At 40.5% G+C, this 17,379-nt stretch overlaps 1 protein-coding gene and 1 long non-coding RNA gene across 2 annotated transcripts in view; one reads left to right on the top strand and one right to left on the bottom strand.

Annotated features, from left to right (window-relative positions):
- Positions 1-6,641, top strand: part of LOC140725404 (SLAM family member 5-like) — a 28,499-nt gene extending 21,858 nt beyond the window's left edge. The window contains exons 5-6 of the mRNA XM_073040832.1: positions 14-116; positions 3,455-6,641. Coding sequence (XP_072896933.1) covers positions 14-116; positions 3,455-3,476 — 125 coding nt within the window. The 3' untranslated portion in view covers positions 3,477-6,641. The remainder of the gene's footprint in view (positions 1-13; positions 117-3,454) is intronic.
- On the bottom strand, positions 6,597-16,761 carry LOC140725405 (uncharacterized). The gene is made up of 3 exons (XR_012098341.1): positions 16,593-16,761; positions 11,194-11,222; positions 6,597-6,946 (listed from the first exon to the last, which is right to left on the bottom strand). It is a non-coding gene; the product is annotated as an uncharacterized lncRNA (long non-coding RNA).
- Positions 16,762-17,379: the final 618 nt, after the last annotated feature.

The following is a 17,379-nucleotide window of genomic DNA, read 5'->3' as shown; positions in this document are numbered from 1 at the left end:
GAACTATTTTCAGATAAACGGAATTACCTTATGATCCTGATTCCTTTGATGATGATAGCAACTTTATTGTTTGCTTTTCTACAATACTTCTCCATTAGGGAAGTGTTACTGCTCAGGTTAGTACGATCCATTGAGAAAACAAAGTGGTCTGTTGCTCACAGAGCCTGGATTTCCTTTATTTTAGGATAATTTATCAATTAAATAAGTTATGACATAATTTGTGTATTAATGATGTGGCTGATGTGTGGTGTTTCTCTGGCAATGGTCTGGAATTTAATTAGTAATTACACAGACTTTTGGCTACATAATTGAATTCTGAGAATTTTTTTCAATAGTAATACACAGTTACATTTTAAACTTAAGGTATTAAGGTTTTGCTTATAATAAGAGCACAAAGTGAAAAAGACAGCATAAACATAATTAAATATGACAATTCAGAAGATGTTGGTGGTGATTCCTTGTTCCTAGATAGACTCATTACTACAGATCAGGAAGAAATGGCAATGGACAAAGCAGTGAGGTAGCTTTCAAAAAGACCAAGGAAATGGTGACATCAGACACTGTACTGTCATGTTATAACCCACATCATCCAGTGAAGACTGCCTCTGGCATGTCGTATTCTAGTATAGGTATAGTCATGTCACATGTTATGAATGATGGATGTGAGCACTCCGCAGCCTTTGCATCACATTCCCATACTGCTCTAGAGAAAATTATGCTCAGATTGACAATGATTGGGGTCTAAAACATTTCAATGAGCACCTGTGTGGGAGAGAGTTTACCTTCATCACTGATCATCAACCACTAGTGTCCATTTTCAATCAACAGAAGTTCCACTAACAGCAGCAGCACGAATGCAGACGTAGGTTCTTTATTGGAGGACACAATCACAAAATTGAATTCAAGAGCACAACTAATCATGGAAATGCTGATGGATTGTAGCATTTACCCTGGATAAGGATATACCTGAAAAATTTACAGGAGGACAATCCTCTTCACATATTCTTCCTATCGCAAATCGACAGTCTCCCTATTACAGCAGAGATGATCCAAAGGGAAACCAGAAAAGACCCCACAGTGTCTCAGGTCTACATGGGCACTCTAATGGCTGGACTATACGGCAGAAACTCCAGTTCCCCCATTTTAACCAGCACGAGGATGAACTTGCCCTTGACTGGGGTCGCCTTATGTTTGGATTGAGAGTTCTTGTACCATCCAAGCTGAGAGATAAAGTGATAGATGAGCTACATGCTGGTCATCTAGGCATGGACAAAATGAAAGTGTTGGATCAAAGCTGTCTGATGGCCTGGGATAGATCAGCAGATCGGGCAGCGTGCTATGTACTGTTTAGGATGCCAACACGTCCAAAAGATGACAAGAGAATCTTGGAGAAGAAAGGTGTCCAGAGCTGTCAGAACCACTTCCTGCAGTCCTACAGTCAATTCCTACAACCACCATGGAGGAGGCCCCAGAACCTGAGACTCTTTCACAGCCACAAGTTTCACCTGCCAAGCTGAGCGACCTCCCCCGTCAGGAAAGACGTTATCCCTCGAGAGTAAGAAATCCTCTTCAGCAATTAAACTGTTAGGCCTGAATAAGACCATTTCAAATCTATTATGTTGTGGATGCCTATATAGTAGTTGTATTATATAGTATTTTTCATTTGTCTGCATATTTTTCTTTATTCTTTTACATTTTGTAGTTACAAAGAAATAACATTTAACTTTTGCACAGTCACTTGTAAGAAATCTTCAGAATCTTCGAAAGGCCTTGATCTCATATCTTCCTAATTCGACACCATGCGTCCTCCACTTGATGTTGTACAGTATTTGTAGACAAATTCCCACTTTGTCTTCAGTATTTCACAAAATAGAAAATATGACACATTAGGCCAGAAACAATTAATGCAATTCACTTACAGTGTTCCAATTACTAAGGAAATGTGACAGTTGAAGATACGACTGGAAATTATTTGCAAATCTTCATTTTCTAGCTTAATTTGATTAAAATCAAACAAGCAGCAATAAATATTTTTGAATGCCTTGTTTATGAATAAATAGATACATAACTTATTTTTAAAAAAGATGATCCTTTCAATGTTAATATCTTTGAAATTGCATCATCATTTTATCATTATATACAAGTATTTATATATAATATTTACATATATAAATATATATAACCACTTAAAGCAGAAACATGCAAACTGAGGTATCACATAGAATCTCAGCTGTCTCTACTTCTGAACTTCATTGCATGTTTAGTTTGATCTGGAATAATGACTGGTATTCATATCTTTCCTAAGTACATGAGAAGATGAACATTCTCATTGTGGTTCACAAATGCAGCATTGGATTATTTATATTTTACCTGCAGGATTTTAATCCAGTGTCAAATGTTTCCTTTTTGGTCTTCACAATGGGCAGTGCTGCTCCTTCACAGGTCCAGCGACCCAGGTTCAGTCCTGATCTCTATTGCTGTCTGTGTGGAGTCTGCATGTTCTACTTGTGCCTTTGTGGCTTTCCTGTAGATGCTTTGGTTCTCTCCCATGCTCGTTGGCAGGCTAATTAATTGGATATTTTTATATTACGGCAGTGTAGTTATTTGAAACAGAGACAGACTCTTCAGTCCACCACATCCACACAGACCTTCGAGTATCTGTCTCTATCAATCATGTTCACTGGCACTTGGTTCATAGACTCTCTGTAATTTTAACTCAAGTGCACATCTGGATGAATCTGGAATCTTATCTTTTGTGGCCTTTTTTTGGAGCTGCATTAGGTCCAGGCTAGCAATTATTTTGTTCTCTTTACAATTGTTTACAGGAAGTGACATTAAACAATCTTGAATCTTGACTAGCAGCGAGAAAATCAGTACAATCTTCTATACTACAGCTGGGATGCCATCATGTTCTGTAGCTTTAATCTCTGGTATCCAGTGCATAAAACTCTTCTTGATATCACAATGGTGTGATTCGGCTAAAGAATTCTATGATGGTCGTGATCTCAGAATCATTTCTGACTGAATTTGGTTGGAAATGCTTCAGTGTTACTTATAAGCATCATATCTTGGTCCACTAGAACTGTGAATGGAAAAGTCTCCTCCTGTTATCTGCATGGTTATCCACTATTTTTCATGAAAAGATTTGAAAGTATTATTTACTCCTGATGTACAAAGGGATTGCAGTGGAAAGATCCAGTATGTTACCCATGAGGTAGGAGTTGGAGTACAACTTGTCACGCAGTTACAAGGGAGAGTGCTCTCGATGTCAGTACAGTTCCCAGGCATTAAGAAGAGGACTTTACCTGGGCTGGGAATGGCCTTCCTATGTTTGAATTCATTCCACATATAATTGAATGATTTCACAACTGCTTTGTAAGTTTTGTATTGATTTCTCAATTTAAAAATAAACACTGGATTATACAGCATTTTAACATCAGTGTCTATTTTTTAGATGTCCGAATGACAAATCCTAACGCTCGATGTTCGTCTCCAAGAATTACGTGGAAACCCTCACATTGCTGCACAAAATTCACCAACCCTGACTGGAATGCCTCAGACCATACTTGCGAACGACAGCTTATTTCTCTATAGCACCTTTGGCTGACCACAAGCATGACCAACTGGTAGCTGACCCATGCAATGAATTCCCAAGGCTTGAAGTTTCAGGGAAAGCCAGGACACCTCATAACCACCTGAGCAGAGTTTGGAGGTGACATGATCACCTGCTCATGGAATATGAGAAATTGTCTTGATTGTGACAGTAGTCACCCAAACACTGCATTCCTGTTAGAGTTCAGAAACTGGAAAAGTAAAAAGCCCTGATGGAAATTATATACAGACCTCCAAATAGTAGCCAGGATGTGCACTACAAATTACCACTGGAGACAGAAAAGGCATGTCAAAAAGTCAATGTTAAGATAGTAATGGGGGATTTCAACATGCAGGTAGGTTGGGAAAATCAGATTGGTGCTGATTTTAGATCCCCAGAGAGAGAATTTGTCGAATCCCTACAAAATACCTTTATAGAGCAGCTTGTGGTTGAGCCCAGTAAGGGATCAGCTACTCCGGATAGTGCACTATGTAATGAACCAGATTTGATTTGGCACCTTCAGATAAAGAAACCCTTAGGAGGCAGTGATCACAATATAGAATTCATCCTGCAATTTGAGAGAGAAGCTAAAGTCAGATATATCATTATTTGTAATGGAGTAAAGGGATTAGAGGCATGAGTGAGGAGCTGGAAGTTGATTGGAACAGGACACCAGCAGGAATGACAGCAGAGCAGCAATAGCTGGAGTTTCTGGGAAGAATTTAGAAGATACAGGATAGATAAATCTCAAAATAGTATTCTAAAGGCAGGATGATGCAACCATTGCTGACACGGGAAGTCAAAGCCAACGTGAAAAAGGATATGTCATATAATAGAGCAAAAGTTAGTGGGAAGTTGGAGAACTGGGAAATTTAAAAACCAATGGAAGGCAACATAAAAAAGCAGTAAGAATGGAGAAGATAAAATATGAAGGTAAAATAGCCAATAACTTCAATGAGGATAACAATTATTTTCAGATATACAGTACTGTGCAAAAATCTTAGGCACATATAAACAGCTAGGGTGCCTAAGACTTTTGCACCATACTGTAGTAATTTTAAGTATTGCACTGTACTGCTGCCATAAAATAATTAAAAGTCATGAAACATTTGAGTGATGATAAACCTGATTCTGATATGGGTCTCTTTGGTGGGCTGAATGGGAAGAGGGTAAAAAGCTTAGGAATGGGATTCGAGCCCATGATTGACTCCATTTTTCGCCAATTAAAGCATTGAGGAAGATTGAGAAAATCGAGGCCAATATGGAGAGCAAGCAGGTGTTGAATGCCATTACCAACCAGGCTCACTGCTGCTGGGAGAATGTGTCTTTCCCTCTTGGTCACTCCTCCCTAGGAAAGGCCCCTGCATTTGAGTAATCTCTTCTTCTCCCCCACCTCTCCCCCTTCCTTCCTCCTTCTCTCCCCCTACCTCTCCTCCCCAGTCGAAGGATGGTGCAAAGTTTCTGCATCTGTGCTTTATGATCTGGACTGTAGTTTGGATACTTCTGATTCTGTTTTTATGTTGTAGCTCGTTCTTTATTGTTGTCATTTACGCGTTGTGCAAAAGTCTCATTGAAACCTACTGAAAGTGGAAAGGCCTAGATAGAGTGGAAATAGGGACGATGTTTCCTATACTGAGTGAGTCTAAGACCAGAGGGCACAAACTCAGGAATGTCCATTTGGAATGGAGATGAGGAGGAATTTCTGTAGCCAGAAGGTGGTGAATCTGTGGAATTCATTGCCACAGCTGGCTGTGGAGGCTAGGTCATTAGGTGTATTTATGACAGAGATTGATGGGTTCTTGATTACTCAGGGCACGAAAGGGATGAAGGGAGAAGAATGGGGTTGAGAGAGAACTGGAGGCAAGCCATGATGAATCTGTTTAGCAAATTCAATGGACTGAATGTTTTGGTCTTAAATGTATACATCTCCTAAAAGATGTTCACTGGCATTGATTTCAGTCCTATCAAATCTTGGGAAATTGTAAACCTAAGTTTCACTACAATATATAGTATGAAATAGTATTTTTAAAAAGTATTAACATGAGTTACTACTTTTAATGAATTGATTTTTGTTGTGAATAATTGATTAACAATTTTTGTGTTAGGAGCTATGTATCTATTTTGTGACAATACATGATCAAATCTGTCAGATGATGATTTCATATGAACATTTGTGCAAGGGAATTATAAGCAGAAAGCAGCTTGGTCTCTCGATCCTGCTTTCGTATTGACTAACCTCCTTGACTGATCCCGACGCTGCACAAGGGTGGGAGTGGAACAGGGAATATTTTGCAGTGATGCTGATCCTGTGGTGGAAATAACTGATGTTTGTCACCATTACTCACAAAGCCTGTGAGATAGGAGTCTGAGTCTGTGACTCCTATCTGTGTGTTTGTGCAGATAACCTGTTCCACTGCTGATATCTGTTCCCATAAAATACAAATCCCACTCAGAAACTTCTCTTTGAGACCTGTCTTCCACTACACCCATAATATTGCTCATTTAAATAATGTGTTATTTTTTGTTTTTGCACTTGGAAACATTGTGTGTTTCTGTTTATTGGAAACGAAACCCAATTTTTCGAATGAGACTTGGAGAACCAAACCAGTCTTAACCGCCCCAGTGACTGTATCAAAATTCTGTTGTTCCTTGACGCTACATGATAATACTTGGAAATGTTAAGAACAGTCAACAGATCCTGCATAAACATGATTATTCAATTTTTAGCAAAGTGCAGATGAAATGAATATTCAACCACAGATCTTGTGATCATTCTCTAAGCCTCCATTTGAAGTTTTGGTGCTGTTGCTAGCTGCAACACTTTTGATTCAGGACATGCGTGATGCCTTTCCTTTTCTGTAACTGAAGGCAATAACAGAGGTTAAAATCAGTATTTAAATAAGGCAGACCATTGTGATGTGTATTTCAGAAAAGAAAAATGTGCCATGGATCCTTGCAAACAGAACAGCTGATTTAGAAAAAGCATAAATTCATTACACAGAAGACCAGTTACACAACAAATTTTATTTTAAAGTTCATGTTCTCTGCAACAAATCCAACAGCAATAAAAATTTGATATTGAAGTTCAAAACATTGGCGCATTTCAAAAGACATGTAGGACCCAACCTGCTTCCTGTCCTTGATCCCATGTCGCTTTATTGTTGCAGTTCTGAACTTCCACCAACCTCAGCACCTCAATCCCATGGTTGTTTCATAAGCAAATTGAGATGTGAGTGGTGTGCAGATTACCGTAGTAGGAAGCACCCTGATACCCTGACCCTGACACTCAAAGGCAGCTCCAGCTGTTTCATTGTTCTTCAGTATCTTGGATAATGAGATATATTCCAAAAAACACTGGCAAAGAAATTATTCATATTAAAGTGATGAATACTTAAAACATCAAATTACTATTAATTCTGTTCAAACAAAAGTAATTTTACCTCTATTTTAGCTGAGGTGGGCAACCTAATTGATAAATCTGACTGTAATAAACGGAGTGCTTTAAGATGAAATGCAGGTTAGATGTAGCACCTTCCTGCACTGCTCATTCACTGCCCTATATGTTATTGTAGAATCTAATTTTGGGAAATCGATTTCATGAACCCAATTAACTACGTTCATTGGAGTAGATGGAAACTGATAAAGTAGAGAAAATCTGCAGATGCTGGAAATCTGAACAACACACACAAAATGCTGGAGGAACTCTGCAGACCAGGCAGCATCTATGGAATAAAGTACAGTTGACATTTCAGGCTGAAACTGACAAACATTTTTCAATGTCAGGGAACAGTTTTACAGAATTGAAATAAAAGCAGAAAACAGAATGACAAACATTGAAAGGGCCAGGCAACATTTTTGGAGAGGGTGGAATCCATGGGAAAGGAGATTTGAGAGTTTCAAACAGATAGGAACGGAGGATTGGTGATTGATATCGTGGCTTTCCTTGATGCCTATGGTGAAAGGGAGAGCAGTAACAAAGTCAATATTTCAGAGACAGTCATGCAGTCAATCCCTCCCCCACAAACAACTCCCAAATGATCAGGCAACACTGACTGAGCAGGTGAACTTCGACCTGTATAGCTTTGCTTTCTAATTGCATGAGCGGTTTAACTGTCAGTGCAAGGCCATAATGCCCGTAATGGTTGGTTTAGTCCCAGCTCATGCAAATGAAAGTATTGTGAGGTGGGAGCTCCAGGCTGGAATATGGTCCGCTCATGTGTAAGCACAGTCCACGTGTGCACAACCAGACCTGCCCAGCACAATCACGGCATGTTGGCCAACATCCCACAGAAGGTAGAGAGCAACACAAACAGAAGAAATACTCTGACTTCTGTGAGGGGTGCAGTTTGAGCAGTGAACTGATATCGGCACAAAAGCTCTTGCAGTATTTTGTACAGACAAAGGTAATTCTGCATGATAAAACCAAGACTTTGGATTTCTATAATTACATGTAACAATAAAAAACACAGACAACATTGATTTTTTTTTGCTTGATTGCAAGCTCCATGAATTAATTTACAACATAAAAAGATAAAGTGCAAGGAATGAAATGTTGTTTGTGCACCAGCATCTCAAAAGCCTCACCCAGTCGCCAAGGATGTGAAGAGGTTGGTGGGAAAACTGTCCAAATCTGATCAGTGGTTCCAGATTTGGTTAAAAGCTATGCAGAGCTAACGAGGCAATGATTTGATAACTGTCTGACACCTTCATTGCTGCCTTAGGGATGGAAAAGAATATCTGGTTATCAAACCTAAAACATGATTAATTTTCAAAATTAAATAAGGAATTTGTAATTGATGTAAAGACATTAGTTATGATGCACTACTAACATAGAGAAAAACCAGCAAATTTCTTTATAAAATACTGGTCTGATTTTTTAAATTAAAAAATTTTTGAAAACATAAAATATTGGTGTTAATTATATTAACAACATAATTACCTTGACATTTCACCTACTTAATCAAAGTAACAGGTGTGGTCTAGTCCACCATTGAAACTGCAGAGTACATACTAACTGGATTCACCACAATAAGTGAAGTTTTATTCAGCTCTTCGAAGCAGATTGATAATCTGGGAAGAACTAGTTAATGTAAGGTTGAAAAGAATGAGCTCTTATTCAGCTCATATTGAATGGTGAAAGGATTTGATAGAGTGGACGTGGAGAGGATGTTTCTTAGGGTGGGAGAGCCTAAGACCAGAGAACACAGCCTCAGAATAGAGGGGTGTCCATTTGAATGGAGCTGAGGAGGAATTTCTTTTGCCAGAGTGGTGAATTTGTGGAATTCTTTGCCACAGGCAGCTGTGGAGGCCAAGTCTTTTTGTACATTTAAGGCAGATTCAATGAAGATAATATCTTGATTGGTCATGGCATGAAGGAATATCTGGAGACAGCAAGAGATTAGGGCTAAGAGGAAAATTGGATCAGCCAGGATGAACTGGCAGAGCAGGATCGATGGGCGATATGGCCTAATTCTGCTCCAAATCTTTTGGTCTTATGGTCTTACCATGGCCAGTTCCATGCTTTGGAACAGGGAGAAAAGGCATCTATCATGGATAACGTATTTTGGTAGAATTACCTTAAACCAGCCCACCAAGATTTGGAGAATTCTGTTACCATACCCCTGCTGACACAATATGACCAGGACAAATGTGGAAACTTGTCAAGTGCCTTACTAAAATCCATATACACCACATCCACTGCTCTAACTTCATTAATTTGTTTTGTCACATTCTCAAAGCATTTAGTCAGGATTATGAGGCACAACTTGCTCTGTCACAAGGCATGATCACTAACTCCAATCAGGCTCTACTTCTCTTAATGCTCATCGTTATGTCTCTAAAAATATTCTCCAATGGTTTGCCAACCACTGGTGTTAGACTCACTGGTTTATAATTGATAGGGTTATCCCTCTTTCCTTTCATGAACAAACTGATAGCCAGGAATGGTGTCAGTGTTCATAGTTTTAATATCCATGAATGATATTGTAAGAGCGAAGTTTCCTCAGGCAGGTGCTGATATACTTTGTGTCCAACTTCTCAAAACACTTCAGTTCAGTTCAGTTCAGTTCACCTAGCTATAAGAAGGGTCTCACTCAACTGGTAAGTTTAAAGAAAGAAATTTCACAAGGATACTTCAGGGACTGGAGGGTTTGAGTTATACGGACTGAGTGGATAGACGGGTATTTTCTCCCGGAGAGATGAGTTTAATGTGGATAAAATCATGAGTAGAACCAATGATCACTAGATGGCATTGATTTAAGGTAAGAGGGGCAAGATTTAAAAGAGATTTGAGTGACAATAGAGGGTAGTGGTTCCGTCAGATGTGCTGTTAGGGAAATAGTAATGGTGGGTACAATTACAATGTATGAAAGAAATTGAGACAGATACGTGATTGGAAAGGTTTAGGGGGATATCAGGCAAATGCAGAAAAATGGGAGTAGCACAGGGAGGTAACTTCATCAACATGGTCAAATGGGGCCAAAGGACCTTTTTCCACCCTATACATCTCGAGAGGTCCACCACACCAAACTCCTCTTATCCCCTTGATGCCACCAAGTTAATCAACATATGGTTGTGATCTGGCTTGCCTTTCATCAGACCTGCTTCTGCTGACACCTTCCAGCATGCACAAGCAGGCAACTCCCAGTCTCCACCCAACTAATTGTATTCACCTCTCACCCATTCCAAACTCAGCTCCTGCAACCTATTTAACCCCAGTTCTCATCGATGTCCTTGTGCAATCATTAAACCAGCCAGTCTCAACCAGTTCCTCCTAATCTTCACACTCCCTGCCTAAAGTTTACCTTGTTGCCTGTCGTATTTAGCTTCTATTCGCTCATGTTTTGTGCACACACTCCACCCCACCCCCATGCTGGTTATATTGCGATCATTTATTAAAGTTATTGTTCACTGCCGAATCGTTTCTGCTACTTTGCTTTTGGTTCAAGCATCCTCTACATATCCTGACACCATTGTAATCTTTCAAAATAACAAAATAAAATTGATGTCACCAATGAGAACTACAAAGAAAAAGAACTTCAATAAAGTGGACATTTAACCATTACAACTTTACAATGATTTATAATTAAGTTCAGCCTTGTTCAATGTCTTCTTACTTTTCATGAAACACTGAGTGTAATGATTAACAGTGAGGCTGGGTCACAAAAGCAAAGGGGAATTTTACAATGAGAACAGTGAGTATCGTGGTGGTTGCTGGGAAGTGAGGAATTCAGGCTAAATCACACCAAATTGTTACCACAGTCAGAATCAAGACAGCTCAGAGCTTTGCTCAGTGTGTCAAAAATGTTCATGTTTGATGATGGTAACACACTTTATGTTTCCTCTTACAGATATTGTCCATGTGTTACAGGGCCTGAATGATATTCAAACTTGGCTTGACCAGAAACAAGTACATTTCGTGATACACAAATGTCAGACAATAACAAAGTCTAATTACTTGCTTGTCATGAAAATTCCCTTCTGCCATTCCCTCATGCACAATCTAGAATCTACATTTAGCAGAATTTTAATTGAAGCAGGAGCATAATTACTGCATCGACTCAGCAGGTTCATATCTGGATATCCTGTGTTGAGTGACTCACCTCCCAACTTTCCAAAACACTTTGACCATCTGTAAAATAAAAGTCAGGAATGTGAAGAACACTCTGCACTGGTGTGATATGTACAATATACTGCAACTTGGAGCAAGCTCAATGTATCCAGGGCAAAGTAGATCTGATACTGGCACGTTATACACATATACCATTGCCTCATCACCAAACCTCAGCCACAGGCACCAAGACCCTGCCTGGCTGATGGTGAGAGGGGCCCTCCCAGTCATTTCTTTTCTGCTTGCCTGGAACCTCACTCTCACCGTGCCCTGCCCCAAGATTACTATGGTGGGGACAAGGTGGGAGTGAGGAGAGTATATTGACTGGCTGCATTCCAGCCCAGTGTGGAAATATGTGCTTATACCTTTGAATAGTAAATCCTACAAAAAGTAGTGGATGCAACCCAGTCCATCTTGGGTAAAGCCCTCCCTGCATTGATCACATCTACACAGAACATTGTTGCAAGAAAGCAGCATGAATCTTTAGGAACCCCACAACCCAGGTCATGCTCTCTACTCGCTATCAGGAAGCAGGTACAGGAGCCTCAGGACTCACACCACCAGGTTCAGGGACAGCTACTACTGTTCAGCCATCAGACTCTTGAAGCAAAGGAGATAACTTCACTTGCACCATCACTGAACTGCGCTCACAACCTATGGACTCACTTTCAAGAACTATTCATCTCATTTTCTCAATATTTGTAGCATATTGATTTTTAAAATTTTTTTGTATTTACACAGTTGTCTTTTCCATACTGTCTGTCCACTCATTGGGGTGGTCTTTCATTGATTCTATTATGGTTATTGGGTTTATTGAGTATGACATCAGGGTGTTTCTGGTGACATGTATGTTCTTTGATAATAAATTTACTTTGAACTTTGAGACAGTTGCTCACCTCTTTGTGGTCTGTGGCTTTGTGAAGAGGATGTGGAGAAAGCAAGGGTCTGTGTCACAGTTCATCCTGAGAGGCTACGTGACAGAGGACTCTCTGATCTGCGGGTGTTCCCAGTGATGGACATAAAGTGCTGCTGGAAGATGATCGGCTCAGTGAAAGACAGTCTCAGGTCTACCCGAGACTTGTTGGTCTGCCATCACATTGAGGACTTCCTGTCAGAATGCCGGCAGATGGTAAGAGAGAGCTCCCTCACCTCTGATCATCTGACCCCCAACACAGGTGCCCCTCAGGGCTGTGTACTCAACCCTCTCCTTTACTCTCTGTATACCCATGACTGTGTCGTCACACACAGCTCTAATCTGCTAATTAAATTTGCTGACGACACTGTACTGATTGGTCTAATCTCAAATAATGATATGGATCCAGCTACACAAGGCAGGGTGAAGGCGGAGGTCTCTGAGCTTCTTGTTGAGCCTGGAGGGAATTCTGGTGTTGAATGCTGAACTGTCATCCAAGAACAACATTCTCACATAAGCACCCCTCCTCTCCAGGTGAATAATGATGGTGCGTAGAGCTGTGGCATTTCTGTAACCAGTGGACTGCAAGAGGAATGGAAACAGGTTAACCTCTATTGACATCAATGGATTTAGGGTTGAGATGGTGAACAGCTTTAAGTTCCTCGCCATACACATCACCGACAATCTCACACGGTCTGTATTTACCGGCGCCTCTTTCACCTCAGACAGTTGAGGAAGTTTGGTATGGGCCCCCAAATTCTAAGAACTTTTGACAGGGGCACAATTGAGAGCATCCTGACTGGTGGCATCACTGCTTGGTATGGGAAATGTACTTCCCTCAATCACAGGACTCTGCAGAGAGTGGTGTGGACAGCCAAGCGTATCTATCGATGTGAACTTCCCACTATTCAGGACATTTACAAAGACAGGTGTATAAAAAGGGCCCAAAGGATCACTGGGGACCTGAGTCACCCCAACCACAAACTGTTCCAGCTGCTACCATCTGGGAAATGTTACTTGAAAATAAAAGCCAGGACCAACAGCCTCCGGGACAGCTTCTTCCACCAGGCCATCAGACTGATTAATTCATGCTGACACAACTGTATTTCTATGTTATATTGACTGTCCTGTTGTACATACTATTTATTATAAATTGCACATTTAGACAGAGACGTAACATAAAGATTTTTACTCCTCAGGTATATGAAGGATGTGAGTAATAAAGTCAATTCAATTCAATTCAGCTGGAATGACCCGCTCTCGCTCATGTCAGAGGAAGAAGTTTGGCATCGACTCTGATTAGTAGCATTACGTTCTGATTGACCTGCTGAGTTACTCCAGCATTTTTTCTTTTGCTTATTTGTCAAAAGGGCAGCCCCAGACATCAGGGAATAATTTTAGAGACAGAAAGTGCAGATAGATGTCCAGCGGAATTAATGCGGCACCAGCTGGAGAACTTGTGAATTCAGTGATAGTCTGCCCACTGTTTAGAAACAGGACAGTTTTAAGAGTAAAAAACTTGAAATAAACCATAAAGAGTTAAAATGTCGCGAGGGGATTTCCACAGAACAGCAGTGAGTGTTTGAAATGAACACATGTACACAGACTGTTTTCAGTTACCTGCCGTTCAGCCCACCAGGTGAAAGCCAGACCCAGCAGCGATCTATAACCTGCCCCGTTGTCTCTTTGAGGAGTGAATATTCACAGTAGGGTTTTACTCCGGTGACACAAAGATTTTGGCAGCATTAATACATAAATAACTATTGATAAATGAACGATATCGATGATTAATTTGATAAATTTGACTATTGATAAATGCACAAATTTGTGGAATAAAAACTGCAACGTATGCAGCGAAGATCAGCTACTAATGTAATTAAATAATTATAAAATCAATTTCAGTGTACAATTTATTTAATATAACATGGATTTTATATTCCAACGATACAATGGCATGGAAAAGTTTGGGCACTCCTGGTCAGAATTTCTGTTACAGTGAATATTTACGTGAGTAGAAGATGAACTGATCTCCAAAAGTCATAAAGTTAAAGATGAAACATTCTTTTCAACATTTTAAGCAAGATTCATGTATTATTTTTGTCTTGTACAATTTCAGAGTGAAAGAAAGGAAAGGAGCACCATGCAAATTTTGGGCACTGCAAGAGATTTGAGCTCTCAGATAACTTTTATTAAGGTCTCAGACCTTAATTAGCTTGTCAGGGCTCTGGCTTGTTCACAGTCATCGTTAGGAAAGGCCAGGTGACGCAAATTTCAAAGCTTTATAAATACCCTGACTCCTCAAACCTTGCCCCAACAATCAGCAGCCATGGGCTCCTCCAAGCAGTTGCCTAGCACTCTGAAAATTAAAATAAATGATGCCCACAAAGCAGTAGAAGGCTATAAGAAGATAGCAAAGCATTTTCAAGTAGCCGTTTCCTCAGTTTGTAATGTAATTAAGAAGTGGCAGTTAACAGGAACAGTGGAGGTCAAGTTGAGGTCTGGAAGACCAAGAAAACTTTCCGAGAGAACTGCTCGTAAGATTGCTAGAAAAGCAAAGCAAAACCCCCGTCTGACTGCAAAAGACTTTTCAGGAAGATTTAGCAGACTCTGGAGTGATGGTGCACTGTTCTACTGTGCAGCAACACCTGCACAAGTATGACCTTCATGGAAGAATCATCAGAAGAAAGTCCTGCATCCTCACCACAAAATTTAGTGTCAGAAGTTTGCAAAGGAAAATCTAAACGAGTCTGATGTATTTTGGAAACAAGTTCTGTGGACTGATGAAGTTAAAATAGAACTTTTTGGCCGCAATGAGCAAAAATATGTTTGGAGAAAAAAAAGGTGCAGAATTTCATGAAAAGAACACCTCTCCAACTGTTAAGCATAGGGGTGGATCGATCATGCTTTGGGCTTGTGTTTGAGAATAACATCAGCAAATTTGCTGATGATACTAAGCTGGGTGGCAGTGTGACATGTGATGAGGATGTTAGGAGAATTCAGGGTGACTTGGATAGGCTGGGTGAGTGGGCAGATACTTGGCAGATGACGTTTAATGTGAGGTTTAATGTTTAGTGTGAGGTTATCCACTTTGGGAGTAAGAACAGGAAGGCAGATTATTATCTGAACAGTGTAGAGTTAGGTAAGGGAGAAATACAAAGAGATCTAGGAGTCCTTGTTCATCAGTCACTGAAGGTGAATGAGCAAGTGCAACAGGCAATGAAGAAGGCTAATGGAATGTTGGCCTTTATTACAAAGGGAATTGAGTACAAGAGCAAGGAAATCCTCTTGCATTTGTACAGAGCCCTGGTGAGACCACATCTGGAGTATTGTGTACAGTTTTGGTCTCCAGGGTTAAGGAAGGACATCCTGGCTGTAGAGGAAGTGCAGCGTAGATTCACGAGGTTAATTCCTGGGATGTCTGGACTGTCTTACGCAGAGAGGTTAGAGAGACAGGGCTTGTACACGCTGGAATTAAGGAGATTGAGAGGGGATCTGATTGAAACATATAAGATTATTAAGGGATTGGACAAGATAGAGGCAGGTAATATGCTCCAGATGCTGGGAGAGTCCAGTACCAGAGGGCATGGTTTGAGAATAAGGGGTAGGTCATTTAGGACAGAGTTAAGGAAAAACTTCTTCTCCCAGACAGTTGTGGGGGTCTGGAATGCACTGCCTCGGAAGGTAGTGGAGGCCAATTCTCTGGATGCTTTCAAGAAGGAGCTAGATAGGTATCTTATGGATAGGGGAATCAAGGGATATGGGGACAAGGCAGGAACCGGGTATTGATAGTAATTGATCAGCCATGATCTCAAAATGGTGGTGCAGCTCGAAGGGCCGAATGGTCTACTTCTGTACCTGTTGTCTATTGTCTATTGTGTTGCAGCCAGTGGCAGGGGGAACATTTCACTGGTAGAGGGAAGAATGAATTCAATTAAATACCAGCAAATTCTGGAAGCATACATCACACCATCTGTAAAAAAGCTGAAGATGAAGAGAGGATGGCTTCTACAACAGGATAATGATCCTAAATGTCATCGAAAATCTGTGGACAGACCTCAAAGGAGCAGTGTATGCAAGACATCTCAAGAATCTCACAGAACTAGAAGCCTTTTGCAAGGAAGAATAGGCGAAAACCCCCCAAACAAGAATTGAAAGACTCTGAGCTGGCTACAGAAAGCGCTTACAAGCTGTGATACATGCCAAAGGGGGTGTTACTAAGTACTGACCATGCAGGGTGCAAAACTATTGCTTCGGGTCCTTTTCCTTTTTTGGTATTTTGAAACTGTAAACAATGGAAATAAAAAAGTAATCTTGATTAAAATATTAAAGAAATGTGTCATCTTTAACTTTATACCTTTTGGAAATCAGGTCATTTTTTACTCACTTAGCTATTCACAGTAACAGAAATTTACTGTGGTTCTGATGTGAATCCCGACCGCAACCCCGACAAAGGCCGACAGTGCGGGACTGAAACTCACCTTTGGGAAGTCCTGTCAGCGGGAGATGGTCAGGAACGGCCAGTCTGAATCCATCACGACCACTGACTCTGTTCCCGTCCAGGCTGAGATGGAGAAATTGCCTCCCTCGTCTGCAGGAATGAGAGAAACTCTCTTCGGTTCATGCAATTCCCAGCGTGTCTGCGAGTCGAGTGCCGCTTCCGATAGCTGATGCAATCCAGCAGATAGTTTCAAACATGCGCCAAAACTCCGCCTCGTACACAACCCGCCAACATACAGTGGAATGCAAACGTTTGGGTACCCCTGGTCAAAATTTCTGTTACTGTGAATAGTTAAATGAGTAGAAGATGAACTGATCTCCAAACGTTATAATGTTAAAGATGAAACATTCTTTTCAACATTTTAAGCAAGATTCATGTATTATTTTTGTTTTGTACAATTTTAGAGTGAGAAAAAGGAAAGGAGCACCATGCAAAATTTTGGGCACTGCAAGAGATTTGAGCTCTCAGATAACTTTTATCAAGGTCTCAGACCTTAATTAGCTTGTTAGGGCTATGGCTTGTTCACAGTCCTCGTTAGGAAAGGCCAGGTGACGCAAATTTCAAAGCTTTATAAATACCCTGACTCCTCAAACCTTGCCCCAACAATCAGCAGCCATGGGCTCCTCCAAGCAGTTGCCTAGCACTCTGAAAGTTAAAATAAATGATGCCCACAAAGCAGGAGAAGGCTATAAAAAGATAGCAAAGCATTTTCAGGTAGCCGTTTCCTCAGTTTGTAATGTAATTAAGAAATGGCAGTTAACAGGAAT

The sequence above is a fragment of the Hemitrygon akajei genome, chromosome 3, assembly GCF_048418815.1.
Source record: "Hemitrygon akajei chromosome 3, sHemAka1.3, whole genome shotgun sequence".
Taxonomy (NCBI): Eukaryota; Metazoa; Chordata; class Chondrichthyes; order Myliobatiformes; family Dasyatidae; genus Hemitrygon; species Hemitrygon akajei.
This window is presented reverse-complemented; position numbering and strand designations above follow the sequence as displayed.